The following is a 12500-nucleotide window of genomic DNA, read 5'->3' as shown; positions in this document are numbered from 1 at the left end:
ATCGCTTCGTTGCCCCAGCCACCGTTCACGTCCAGGCCAAACAGAAACTGCCGCAGCGCAAGCGGGTTCTGCTCCCACCCAGACACCTGCAACAGCTGGTCTGCATCCACGTTGTAGTTGCGGTATGCCGCCAGCTGCACTGCAACGTCGCTGTTGCCAAGCAAGCCGGCATCTGTGAGGATCTTCTCGATGCGCTCAAAGACCACGCCAATGACCTGTGCCGTCTTCTTGAGATTTGTGCCCATGGAGCACGTGCAATCGAGTGCGTAGAATGTGCGCGTGACCTTGGAGGCCACCTCGCGCGTGTAGTTCCACTTCTCAAGCTTCTTCACCACTTCAGCCTTGCGCTCGTCACTCAGTTCCTCAAGGAACGCCATCGATTCCTCGTGCTCCTTCTTCACAGCCCGCGCAATCTCGTACGACTGCTTGAACTTCTTCGCAAACGCCTCATCCCGCCTCTTGTGAAGATACTTGCGCAGCTCGTGACTGCTCTCCTGCTTGTCGAGCGCTTCAAAGTCCACATCAAACTTCTCTAGCTGCTCACGGCACAGCACCATCGAGTAGCTGCCTGGCTCACCCTGCCGAGCCGTGCGGCCCATGCACTGCCGCTCCTCAGCCATCGTCTCTGCCAAGAACGTTTGCAGCACGTGCACGCCGCCCTTGTCTGGGATGGCCGGGTCACGCACCTGGAAGTCCACGCCGCGCCCAAACGAGCGGGTGCAAAGGGTGATGCGCTTCTGCTGCGTTGCCTTGCGCACAATCGTCTCCTTCTCTGAAGCGGAGAGCGTCTCGCTCAGAATCTGCACGTTCTGCATGAGGGCGCCAAGGGAGTCGTGCCGGTAGTACTCTTGCAAGTCTCTCTCCGTCTCAAACAGAACAATCACCGGACGGCCCTGTCCATGGCGCTTGCGAATCTCCTGGGTGGTGGTCAGATGGTACTGGTCAGCGGGCACAATCTTCAGGTCGTTTGCCTCAAACGGCTTGAGCTGCGACGCGCCAAACATGGACGGCATCACCGTGCATGTCTGAATGCCGTAGTCTTCCTTCAAAACCTTGAACTCGGGAGCAGACAGGTCCTTGAGCGTGCCCGTCACACCGAGTGTGCAGGCGAACGTGCGCTGCACCTCAAAGTACGAGAAGGCGCCACAGTTGATGAGGAAGGTGAGTTCCGTGTTGACGTCCTTTGATCGGTGGACATCTGTTCCGGCCTTCTCAAGCTCGTGCATGAGCGCAAACAAGGTCTTGTAGCGCATGCGCATCTTGTAGTTGATGGTGTCGTGCAGCTTGTAACCGATGCGGCCGCCCTCAAACACGTACCCGTGGTTCTCATACGATTGCAGGTCAATAATCATGGCGTTCACGCAGCTTCGGAGGAGACCGTGATAGGGGGCTTGCAGTGAGGACAGCACAGACTGGTATTGCTCGGAGGTGGACACCCTGGCAAACGTAAGCCTGCTTGCGCGGTTGTCCCACAAGAACATCACCAACTTCCTGATTGCTTGGTTGGTCACTTTGCAGTTGGGCGCGTACGTGTTGCTCATGATGCTTGGGTCGAGTGCCACGTCCACCTCGTCAATCAACAGCACGCGAGGCCGTGGGACCTTGGATGAGCTGGTGCCTCCAGGGAAGTAGCTTGCTGCCTTGTCCTTCCAGGCAGCTGCTTTGTCCTTGGCACGCTTCACTAGACCAGGCTTCCAGAACTCGTCTTCTTGAATCAGGTGCTGCACGCGCTCGCGGATGTCACCCTCCTTGTTGATGTGCGACTCGCACAGGGCGTTGAACGTGCCGTACTCGATACAATCAGCCACGCCAAGCTTGTCAAACAAGAATGAGAAGTCCTTGTGGTCACGAACGCTGAGGTACTCGGAGTAGCAGGCGACGCTGGCGTGCATGCCGTACAGCGCAAGCACAGATGCTGTGACAGCCAAGATGACGGCTTTGCCTTGTCCTGTCAGGACCTGCACAAGGTTGGAGTGCAGCTCGTCTTTCGCAGTGCCAACGCCAAGCAGGCGGAAGATGGCCAGGGCTTGGGAAGGGTGTGGCTGCAGGAGCTCCTCGCGTGCCTGGTTTGAGTTGCTGGCATGGTGCAGCGTCCACATGCCAAAGATGTTGGCGACAAGTCGTGGCAGCGCATCCTTCATGTCAACGGTCCAATCGAGCTGATCCTTGTGCAAATCAGGCTCGTCCATCACCTTGGCTGCGCAAGTCTTGGCACGAGCAGCAAGGGCGTCCACCGCCTTTTGCCCATCCTTGATCATTTTCAGGTTGTCGTGGTACAGCTTCAAGAATTCATCATACATGGTCTTGAGATCCGTTTTGTGGCTGTCACTCATGTGATTGATGCCATCCTTCAACAGCGTCTTCAGCGCGTCGTCGATGCCCACAGAGCTGATCTTGTTGTTGAAGAGGCGACGCAGATACCCAGTGAACACGTCATATCCTTGCAGCACACGCTGTGCTTCGGGCGACTTGAGTTGCTCAAGGCACAGCCCAAGTTTGGGGATGCTTGTCTCGCTCTTCCTGTTGTACACCTCCAGGAAATCGCTCACTTGCCGAGTGATGCTATCACGAACACACTCCACGCCGTCAGCCATCTTCTGAAGCTCAACCAAAGCGCGCGCAATGGCGTCGTTGCTTCTTGCGCGCTTCAACTCGCCGACCAGCTTGTTCGCATCTTCCATGAGATGGGTTTGAAGGTCCATCATCGCTGGTGTTTGAAAAGCCTGGCGCGCTCCATTCGATCGCTCCGGAAGGGTTCGTTTCGACCCTCGGCCTCGTCCTTTGCCTCGCTTGCCCTTCGACGGAGAGCTTGGCTTGGATCCGACTGACTTTGCCAGAGACGGCGGTGGCTTGGCATTTCTGAGCGCAGCAATGTTGTTCAGGTGGTCCATGAGGCTATTCAGCTCGTCGTACTTGCGGGACGCTTGCGCACTCTTGAGCCTCATGCTGATCTGTTGCTCCTGTGTGTCCACAAAATCTGCAAAGTTGACCCGTCTCAGCTGGGCAGTGCCACCGTTATTGGCGTAGGAGACGAGGTCATGGGTCAGGTCAAGCAAGCGCTGGGTGCAGTACAGCCGCGAGTAGGCCTTGTGCCTCTCCTCTGAGTTGACGTTGAAACGAGCGTCGAGCACGTCGATGGATTGGCTCGTTTCGCACCACTGGCTCGTCAGCTCGTCCACATCCTTGAGCGCCTTGTCCAGGTTGTCCTTGCATTTGATGCAGGCATCTACCACATCTGGTCCAGGGTTGAGTTCCCGCGCGATCAACGGCTTCGCCAGTTCTGTCCCGAGAGCAGCGAGGAGACGACACTGGTACACCAGCGAGTCTGTGTTGCCGACAGCAAACTGTTTCCAGTCGACTTTGGAAGCTTCGAGCTCCTTCATTGCAGACTTCAAGTTGTTCACGTCCTCCATAAGCTTCGCGGCTGCGTCGGAACAGGAATGGGCGCGTTGGAAGAGGTCATCCAGGATGGAGCCGGCCTCGTCAAAGCTGAGAGAGCGACTGAGCGCAGCACCACCTGCCGCTGGAGTCGCCGGCTTGATGGCAACATTGCCTGCCGTCTCCAAATAGAGCGCGTAGATAAAGCTGCTCACGAACGCCCCAACTGCATCGTGTGTGACGGCTCCTGTCTCGGTGAGTTGTGGGGCGGCCAACATATCAGCAATAATGTGGACCTCATTGCTGAGCTTGGTCCTTGTTTGCTGCACGATCCCCTTCAGCTTTGCTGCGGCAGCTGGCACGCCAACCTCCTTGCACTTGGCGAGACGCCTCACGGCCTGCAACACTTGGCGTCCGTGTTTTCGGTCGAGAGCGCATAAGGCCTCATCAGCGATGGCTTCGACCTTTGCGGTGAGTTGCGCATAGATCTTGGTTGACAATTCGCCGCCTGTTCGCTTGCGAGCCGCCTCCACGTCTGCCCTGACAGCATCCCAGTCATCCTGTTCCAAACGCTCCTCAAGCTGATTTGCGCGCGTTGCGATGCGCTGGCGAAGCGTCGCCAAAATTTCATCGGCGACCACGTCCACTTGCTGCTGGATGTCGTCAGGGCAGAGGGCCTTGAAGTGGTCCAAGTGTTGAGTCACTGTCTCCTGGTTTACGTTTGTCACGTCTTCCGCTGTCAATCGTGCACGAAAATCTGACAGCAGCTTCCTCATGTGCTCGTTCACCGCTGACTTGATGTGTGCGCTCTCCTGCTCAAGGTGCGTCAGAATCTGTGGTGGGTTGCGGGTGGTTTCCTCCAATGTCAAGCCCTCAAAGGCAGCAACAGCCTCCTCGGGGCCCTTGAGAATGCTTGCTTTGAGGTCGCTGATGCGCGCCTGTACATCGTCCAGACCCTCAAGTTCTTGGGCAACAGCTCCAAGGCACGCCTGTAGGAGATTGAGTTGTTCCTTGGCAAGTGCAAAGCAACACCGCTGCATGTTATCCTCTGCATACATGCACTCGCTGAGGAAGAACTCGTGCATCGATTGCTGCATGTTGATGAGCTTGACCTCCCACTCCTTGGCCTGCTCGTCGCTGACGAGCTTCAAGTCTGCAGCGTGCAGGGCGTTGGTGGACTTGACATCACGCAATGCTCGTCCGAGATCTTCAAACCGAGCGAGCAGCTCATCACCCGTCATGAAGTAAGTTGTAATCTGACGAGCAAGATTCCAGCTTTCGGAGTACACGGCATCAACCGCAGTGAGAATTGACTGGTCCAATGTGGGCCGCGGTGTCGTTCCTGTGTGGCGAAGGCGCCTCAGCAGAGTGGCAGCCTGCCCGAAGTCACGGCGGTCAATGGCTTCAGTCAACTGCCGCTGAGTGTCTTCATCGTAGTCGCTCGTTGCCTTGACAAATCGCTCGTACAGGTTGTTGTACGTGCCGCCTGGTGGGAGATCGAGGACGCCGTCAAGTTGACGCAAAACGCCTGCAGCCAGCACGTGACGGTGTAATTCCGGCAGCAAGCCTCTGTGTTTGAGGTGCTCGCACTCGGTTTCTCGATGTTGTGCATCCTGACGCAAGAGGATGAGCTCTCGTGGCGTGGTCTGGAACGCCAGCTCATGCAGTTCCGGAAAGTCTTTCTCCATGCGCTGCAGGTCCTCTAGTCGGATCTGGAGCGTGAGGCAAGCAGTCCTCAGGCGTTTGGTGGCGGCCGCCAGATCGGAAGCCGCTTCGTCCACGAACGTTTGGAGCACGTCGGTGCTGATGTGGGAGAGGCATTTACTGATGTAGACGCCATAGCTGATCATGGAGACCTCCAGCAGGTTCTTCAAATCGTTGATGCTGGCAATGTAGTGGTTGAGAATGCACTCCTTTGTCGCCTTGTGGAGGAAGTAGTGAATGCGGCGCACACGTCGCAGGTCGAGCTGGAAGTCAAGGCGCGTGTCGCCATCGCTCGCGTCAGCGTTGGTGGTGGCAGGGGCTTTTGGGATTTCAGAGAAAAACCGTTCCGTGTCTTCGATGATATGCTGAACACCTGCGTTTACATGATCAATGGCCTTGGTGTAGCCCTCATCGACACCTTCGAGGACGCTGCCCAATGCACGCAAACCGGAGAGCTGGTCGATTGCATCCGCCACATCAGGAACAATGTCGGGGTTGTCGAGCTGGATGGGCATGCGGGTGGCGACCGCAACGAATTGGTAGGCCTCATCTCGCACGTTGCGGATCAGCGTATCGATGGTCGTGTCGATCATGTTTGGCTGCAGCTGGTTAGCAAACGTGGCCGCTTTGAGGGCTTGCAACAAGCCCGGCAAAAATGCCCTGTCTCGGTAAGCGGCGTTGTCTTTGTTGAAGAGCTTGTGCCCAACAATGTCGCGCACGAGCTGTTGGGCAGTGCCAACGACCTGGACAACCTCTGCACGCGCTGCGGCCTCGTGGCGGGCGTACTTTCGCGCCAAGTCTACGGAGGGCAAGTCGCGGAATCGGATGAGGTGGATCACAAGCGGCTCTGCCTGCTGAAGAGCGTCGGTCAGGTCCTGCTGGCACACGCGCTTGATCTCATCGATGATGTGGGTGAGGTGCTCGTCGCACACGAACACAAGCTGGTCGAGTAGCGACTCCAGCTGCTGAGCGCCGATGACGGCTGCAAGCCGAGGCGTCTTCTGCACATCGGTGATGAGGGCCAGCGCTGTTGCCAACGCGTCCACAGCGGGCTGTCCTTTCAGGCCCAAGTTGTTTGGGGTGAGTTCGGAGAGGGCGTGACGAGCTTGCTGAAATGGGTGACGGATCAGAGCCAACAATGACTTGGTGAACGCCTCCCGCCAGGGAGCAATGCGCTGCGACGCTGACTGGGCGGTCCCTGCTTCGACTTCGACTTGGCCGGTGAACTCGCCCACCTGCTGAGGGAGGCTGCTGGCGCTGGTCTTCTGGCTGCTGGCAGTGCTCGTCGTCGTCGTTGTTGTTGTTGTTGTTGTTGTTGTTGTTGACGATGTGCTGCCGCTGCTGCCGGCGCCACTGGAGCCCACGCTGGCGCCTGTCAGCTGGGCCGTGCGGGTGGCGTCGAGGTGGGCGGCAAAGGCGTCTGCAGCCTGCAGCGTGGCTGTGCCTAGATCGCCTGCCTCGTGCAGCTGTCGCTGTTCGAGCGCCTCAACAGCACGCCGCTGCATCGAAAGCACTTCGTCTGCGAGGCCCTGCGCAGCGCTCTCGTACCGCTCGGCAGGGATGCTGCTGATGGCGCTGACGAGGGTGCGCAGCTTGTTGGCCTGGTTGACGCGCGCGTGGGCGGAGAGCTCAGCGCGGCCCACGTCCCGCTGCAGTGTGTTGACCAGGTCGCCAAGGGCGGAGGCCGTCACCTCTGCAGAGACGGCGGAGAGGTCGAGGTTTGGCAGCTCGTGTTGGAAGAAGCGGGTGGCGTTGCCGATGGCGGTGAGGGTGTCCAGCACATCCACGGCAATGAAGCCGGTGGAAGCATCCTTGAACTCGTTGATGCGCTCCACCACAGCGTTGAACTCACGCGTAAGGTGCTGCACAATCGCCTGCTGAGCGTCCCGCATGCCTCGCGTCACCTCCTCGGACGGCACCACCTCCTGCAGGTCCTGCAGTTCCTTGACGCGCTGAACGGCGAGGTCGTACTCGCCACGTTCCATGGCAAACTGGATGGCATCGAGGTTGAGGCGAGCCTGGTCAGCCATTGCAGTCTCAGACGTGGAGAGGAGGGATGGCTGGTCGGCCACGTTCCTAGCGTTGACAGGACCCTTCTCAAGCATGCCGTTCAGGTGATCAACTATGCGATCTGGGTCGAGTGGGAGGACAATTTCTTTTCCGCGCAAGCGCCTCAGCTTGTTGCTGACAGCCTTGACGATGATACGGTAAGGATCATCAGCAGGCAACTTCCGGACTTGCTCGTTGATGACTTTGAAGGCCTCTTCAATCGCAGCGTGCTCGTCGACGCTGTCATACTTGGTGAAGAGGAAAGACAGGCGACTTTTGATGCTGCTCATGTTCTTGAAGAGGTTTGATGCAACTTTCAAGCTGTCTCTGCTCTGCTCAAAGTTGTTTCCGTCGCGTTTTGAGAGCACAACGACGGGCCAGAAGCCCTTGCATGACTTGAGGGCGTGGTGGATGCCGATGGTGTTGGCGACGTCAACCTCTGGACCGCAGTTATCTCCAATGCCTGCAAAGTTCAGGTGCGGGCGACGGAACAGAGACCAAGCGGTGAGCAAAGATGTAAATCAAAGAGAGAGAGAGAGAGAGAGAGAGAGAGAGAGAGTGTGTGTGTGTGTGTGTGTGTGTGCGTGTGTGCGTGTGCGTGTGCGTATGTGCATATGTGGGAGTATATGCATGGGAGCGTGTGCGTGTGTGTGTGTTCGTGTGCGGTGTGAGTATGTGTGTGTGTGTGTGCGCACGTGTGCAAGCGACGACGGCTGGTGGAATATGGGTGTGTTGTGGTTCAAGGTTGAACGCCTCTGACCTGGGGTGTCGAGCATGAAGATGTCCATTGTGTCGTCGTCCAGGTCAACATCGAGTTCGTCCACAAACTCAGCTGGCAGGCGAAGGTCACGCACGTACGCTGTCTCTGACTCGGGGTTTGGGTTGACGTTGAAGCCCTCGGGGGCAGCGCCGGGGGCAGGGCCAATGTCGTGATAGACGTTGTCGCGCTGGATCATCTCGCAGCCGGAGAGGTAGAGCAGGGTGGTGGATTTGCCGGCGCCCGAGCGACCGAGGAAGACGATGACGTTTCTGCCTTTCATTGCCGCTGCGTACACGCGGCTCTGGCCGATGAGGTACCGTGTCTTGTGGATGTCAAACGGGCGGATGACGCTCAGCAAGCACTCGGTTTTGGCGCGAGCCTCCTCCCACTGGGCTGCGTTGATGTCGTCCTCGATGCGGTCAAAGCTGTCTAAGTCGCACGCAAGGTATTCTTCCTCCTCGGCGCGTTGTTTCGAATCCTGCAACAGCCGTAGCAGTTGCGTCTTTCTTGTGGGGCTACGGCCAGTCACGACAGAAACCAGCCCAACCTGGATGACAGTGCATGCGTTGTGTGTGCGTGGTGTGTTAGGGGGGGGGATTGCGAAACGTGAGGGGGAGAACGAAGGGCAACAACAGCAATGGCAAGAGTTGAGGGGCAAATCGAGCGTATTCACAGCGAACACACACACACACACACACACACACACACACACACACACACACTGGCGCAAAACGTCCGTGTTTGGAAATGCGTTTTGCTGTGTTGCGACATAGAACCAGCTGTCACACATCAAAATGGCAATCTTGGAACTCACCCAAAGCAGAAGGAGGTACTTCTCAGCGGAGGGGGGTGCTTGCTCGGCGCGTTGCTTGACGTGCTCGATGGGTTCCAGATTGTAACGCTTCTTGCCAGGAGTGGCTTTCGGAGCAGAAGCTTCTTCGTATTGCTGGCGGTCATCACGCGCGCCTTCGTCTTCCTCCTGCACTTGGGGGTGTCGGGCACGCTGCTGCTCAGGCTGCCGCCGCTCAGGCTGCTTGTCACCTGCTATGGTGTTGCGGAACTCTTCCTGGCGCTCGTGGGAGACGCGTTGGACCCGCTGGTACTCGGGAAACTCGGCAACGGCCCGTGCGGTGCGCGACCGCTGGCCTTCTCCGAAGCCACGGCGCGGCTCCTCCTCATTCACGCGATCGTGGTGGGCTTGGTAGTATGGTGGCGGCTGCTCATCCCGCTCGCCGAGGCCTCGGCCCGTTGGTGGCTGCTTCTCGGACATGGTCGGATGGAAGGAAGGTCGGACAGAAGGTCGAACGGAAGGGGCTGATGGTGTGTGCGTCGGTTCGTGTGATGAGATGTGGTGTTGCTTGTCGGCGTTCTTCTCAGGACAGACAGAGTGCGGCAAGATGCGACAAAGTGTGGTTGGATGGAGTGTGCGGGAAAATGAGCTGCGCTGTTTCTCGCACGCCAAACAAAACAACAACAAGCAGTATTGGCTGTGGGCGGCCGTGCGCCTGTGCGTGGGTGGTGGTGGGAAACAAGTCGACAACCCTCTGGAGAGAGAGAAATTGGGGGGGGGGGGACAACAAGCGAAGGCGAGAAGGCTTCGAAAACCAACAAGCACCGAGCTTGGCACTGTGGCGCTGTGGTGTTCTCGATGTGTGACACACGACAGAGACAAACAAGGACAAAACAAAACGACGCACAACAAGACACACGCACAACACGCACAAAGGCACAACAACAAAAGACACAAACAAAGGCAGAGCACTCAGTGACACTGGATGGGCGAAGGTTTTGCTGGGACACACTCAGTGAGCCTCAAGATGGCCACGAGCAATCAACAGCAGCAAGAACAGAGAGAGGGGTGTGGTGCGGCTGTGGCTGAGTCACATCCGTGGCAGTGAGTCATGTCAGTGAGTCATGCTTTTTGGATGCACTTCCACAACTGGGTGGGCAAAGTTGCATGCATGCAGGCAGGCACATCCGAAATGTGACTTTTGTGGTGTCGGAATTATTGAGTAAGACGACATCATAGAATGCAGTTTCAACGCCGCAAACAGACCAACCAACCAAAACACACCAACCAACCACCACCATGACGTCGTACAACGTGGTGCTGCGAGGGACGGAGCAGCTGCCGCCGTCGGCGCGGCGGGACCTGAGCAAGACAAACTTGGCCATTGCACGAGTGCTTGCGCGGAGCGAGCGAGAGGCCGTGGTGGTCCACCTGTTTTCACACGGCGTGCAATGCGTGCGGCCAACAACAACAACAACAACAACAGTAACAACAGCAACAGCAACAACAACAACAAAGGACAGCACGGAAGGCGGTGGTGTGGGCGGTGACCAGGGAACAAAGGGGCGCAAGGGCAAGAAGGGCAGCGCGAGCGCGAGCAGCACGCGGGACCGGCGGACGAGCGCGGAAAGCGGCGACGGTCACGGCGACGGTGACGACAGCGACAGCAGAAGCAACCGCAGCTCGACAGAGAAGGAGGAGGGTGGCCGTTGGCTCACGCCATGGCGAAGAAAGAAGGAGAAGAAGCGCAAGAGCAGCGGTGGTGGCAGTGAGGTTGTGGGCTCAGGGTTTGCCACGACGCTCAGTGGGGGGTTCCCGTCTGTCTTTGCCGATGTCAACATCTTCAACATTCTTTTGGCCGGCGCCAACGGTCGCTGTTTGTAAGTTTGTTTCGTGCCGTGTAGTTGTTGCACTATCGGTCTGCCGTCATCGTCATCGTCATGGTCATGTTCCGCTTGCTGCTCCAGTTCGCTTGTGTGTGTTGAGCGTGTTGTGTGTGTGTGCTTTGTATATATGTGTGTGTGTGTGTGTGTGTGTGTGTTGCTGCCGTGGTGGTGTTGTGATGGTTCAATGAGCATTGACGGGGTCTGTGCATGTGGTGGCCACTGCAGTGTGTTCCTTGCACGGGACTCACAACCTGGCGAGCGGGAGGAAGGCGATCACACCGTCTACGTGTTTGAGTGCACCGAGCCGCTGGTGCGTGCGTGACTGTGTGTGTGTGTGTGTTTGTGAGAGAGAGAGTGTGTGTGTGAATGAGTGAGTGAGTGAGTGAATAAGTGTGAGTGTGAGTGTGAGTGTGCGCCCCCTCCCCCTCTCTGTCTCTTTGTCTCTCTCTCTCTCTCTTTGTGTGCGTGTGCGTACGTCTTTGAAGCCTTTGTGCGTGTGAAGTGGCGATGCTTGCTTGCGGCGGCTGACTGTGTCTCTCACCCCCTTTACGATTTGTGCTTCTCATTTTGATTGGACATGACTGTGCTCACTTTGAAACACCGCACATTTCATTAGATTGCAACAGAGATGGCAGACAAGCTGAACAAGGTGGGCCCGTCACACGCATGCCATAAATCTTCGTGTCATTGTTGCTGCTGCTGTTGTAGCTGTTCTGCGTTTCCCGCGCTCGGAGGATTGCCAGACTGTGCACTTGTTTGCTCTTGCTGACCAAATGCCATCTTGCGTTTCGGGTGCCCTTTCTTTCTCTTCAGGAGTCCCGGCTCTTCATGCGGAAACTGAAAGGTGGTTTGCGCGCAGCGCAAGTGGGTGTGCGCGTGTGTGCGTGTGTGTGTGAGCGTGTGAGGGAGTGTGGGTTTGTGTTGTGTGTGCGCGCGTGTGTGTATGTGAGCGTGTGAGGGAGTGTGGGTTTGTGTTGTGCGCGCGCGTGTGTGTGGGTTTGTGTACACAGGAAGCCGTGCATTTCTCGCACACACGCTCTCGGTCTCACTCTTCGTCTCCTTCTTGGGCGCCCTCACCACCACCACCTCTTCATCACCATTTTATGCCGGCAGATGTCCGAAGCGACGCCGCTGCGCGCGACCTCCACGATGCGAGTGCTGAGGCGTACCGATCAGAGAAGCTCGCCTTTGAGCAGGAATCATCATACCTCAGCAAGGGTGCGTGCTGATGTGTATGTTCGTATGTATGTATGTGTGTGTGTATGTGTGTGTATGTGTTGTGGAAAGTGCTCACTTGTGCATGTCTCCTTTCTTTCTTGCACTCCACCTTCCTGTGCTTGTCGTTCATCTTCCTCTCATCTTCTTCGTGCAACCCTTCCTCGCTCGTGTTCTCCTCCTTTAGATCTCGACAGTTTGGTGCTCGACGAATACGAGAAGGTCTGTACATGTCTGTGTGTGTGCATGCGTGTGTGTGTGTGTCTGTGTGCGCGCGCATGTGTCTGTCTCTGTGTGTGTCTGTGCGTGCGAGCGTGTGTGTGAGCTCTTGCGTGCGCCTCCGTTTCCATCTCTCTCTCTCTCTCTCTCTCTCTCTCTCTCTGTCGTGGCCACCGTCCAGTCTGCTTATTTTTCGTCCTCAAGCTAACACCGCCGCCACATCCCTGTGTGCCAATGTGTTGCGATGGTGCCATTGTTTGCTCGCTTGCTCGTTTCTCTCACCCCCCCCCACGCAACAATGTTTGCTTGCACATCGTCAGCTGTCATTCACGGGCTTTGTTGAAGAAGCGCCACAGACGCCAACGGGGGTACGCTCTTGCTGTTTCCCTTACTGTTGCTCTGTGTATGTGTGTGTGTGTGTGTGTGTGTGTGTGTGTGTGTGTGTGTGTGTGTGTGTGTGTGTGTGTGTGTGTGTGTGTGTGTGTGTGTGTCGTCGTCC

At 57.1% G+C, this 12500-nt stretch overlaps 2 protein-coding genes across 2 annotated transcripts in view; one reads left to right on the top strand and one right to left on the bottom strand.

Moving 5' to 3' along the window:
* The window catches only part of PTSG_06064 (helicase), a gene marked incomplete at both ends in the record, with an annotated part of 9573 nt that extends 412 nt beyond the window's left edge, over window positions 1–9161 (bottom strand). Inside the window, 3 exons of the mRNA XM_004992903.1 lie at window positions 1–7594; window positions 7892–8438; window positions 8706–9161. The exon at window positions 1–7594 is cut by the window's left edge and continues 412 nt beyond it. Of these exons, the coding sequence (XP_004992960.1) occupies window positions 1–7594; window positions 7892–8438; window positions 8706–9161 (8597 nt within the window). The remainder of the gene's footprint in view (window positions 7595–7891; window positions 8439–8705) is intronic.
* An 819-nt stretch (window positions 9162–9980) lies between these two features.
* Window positions 9981–12209, top strand: PTSG_06063 (uncharacterized protein; the record flags this gene model as incomplete). The annotated part of the gene is made up of 7 exons (XM_004992902.1): window positions 9981–10561; window positions 10793–10877; window positions 11184–11216; window positions 11381–11411; window positions 11681–11785; window positions 11970–12004; window positions 12183–12209. The coding sequence occupies 7 exons, from the start codon at window positions 9981–9983 to the stop codon at window positions 12207–12209; spliced, it is 897 nt and encodes a 298-aa protein (XP_004992959.1).
* Window positions 12210–12500: the final 291 nt, after the last annotated feature.

The sequence above is a fragment of the Salpingoeca rosetta genome, assembly GCF_000188695.1.
Source record: "Salpingoeca rosetta unplaced genomic scaffold supercont1.15, whole genome shotgun sequence".
NCBI lineage: Eukaryota > Choanoflagellata > Craspedida > Salpingoecidae > Salpingoeca > Salpingoeca rosetta.
Note: the sequence above shows the minus strand (reverse complement) of the source record. Positions and strands in the feature narration are given on the sequence as shown.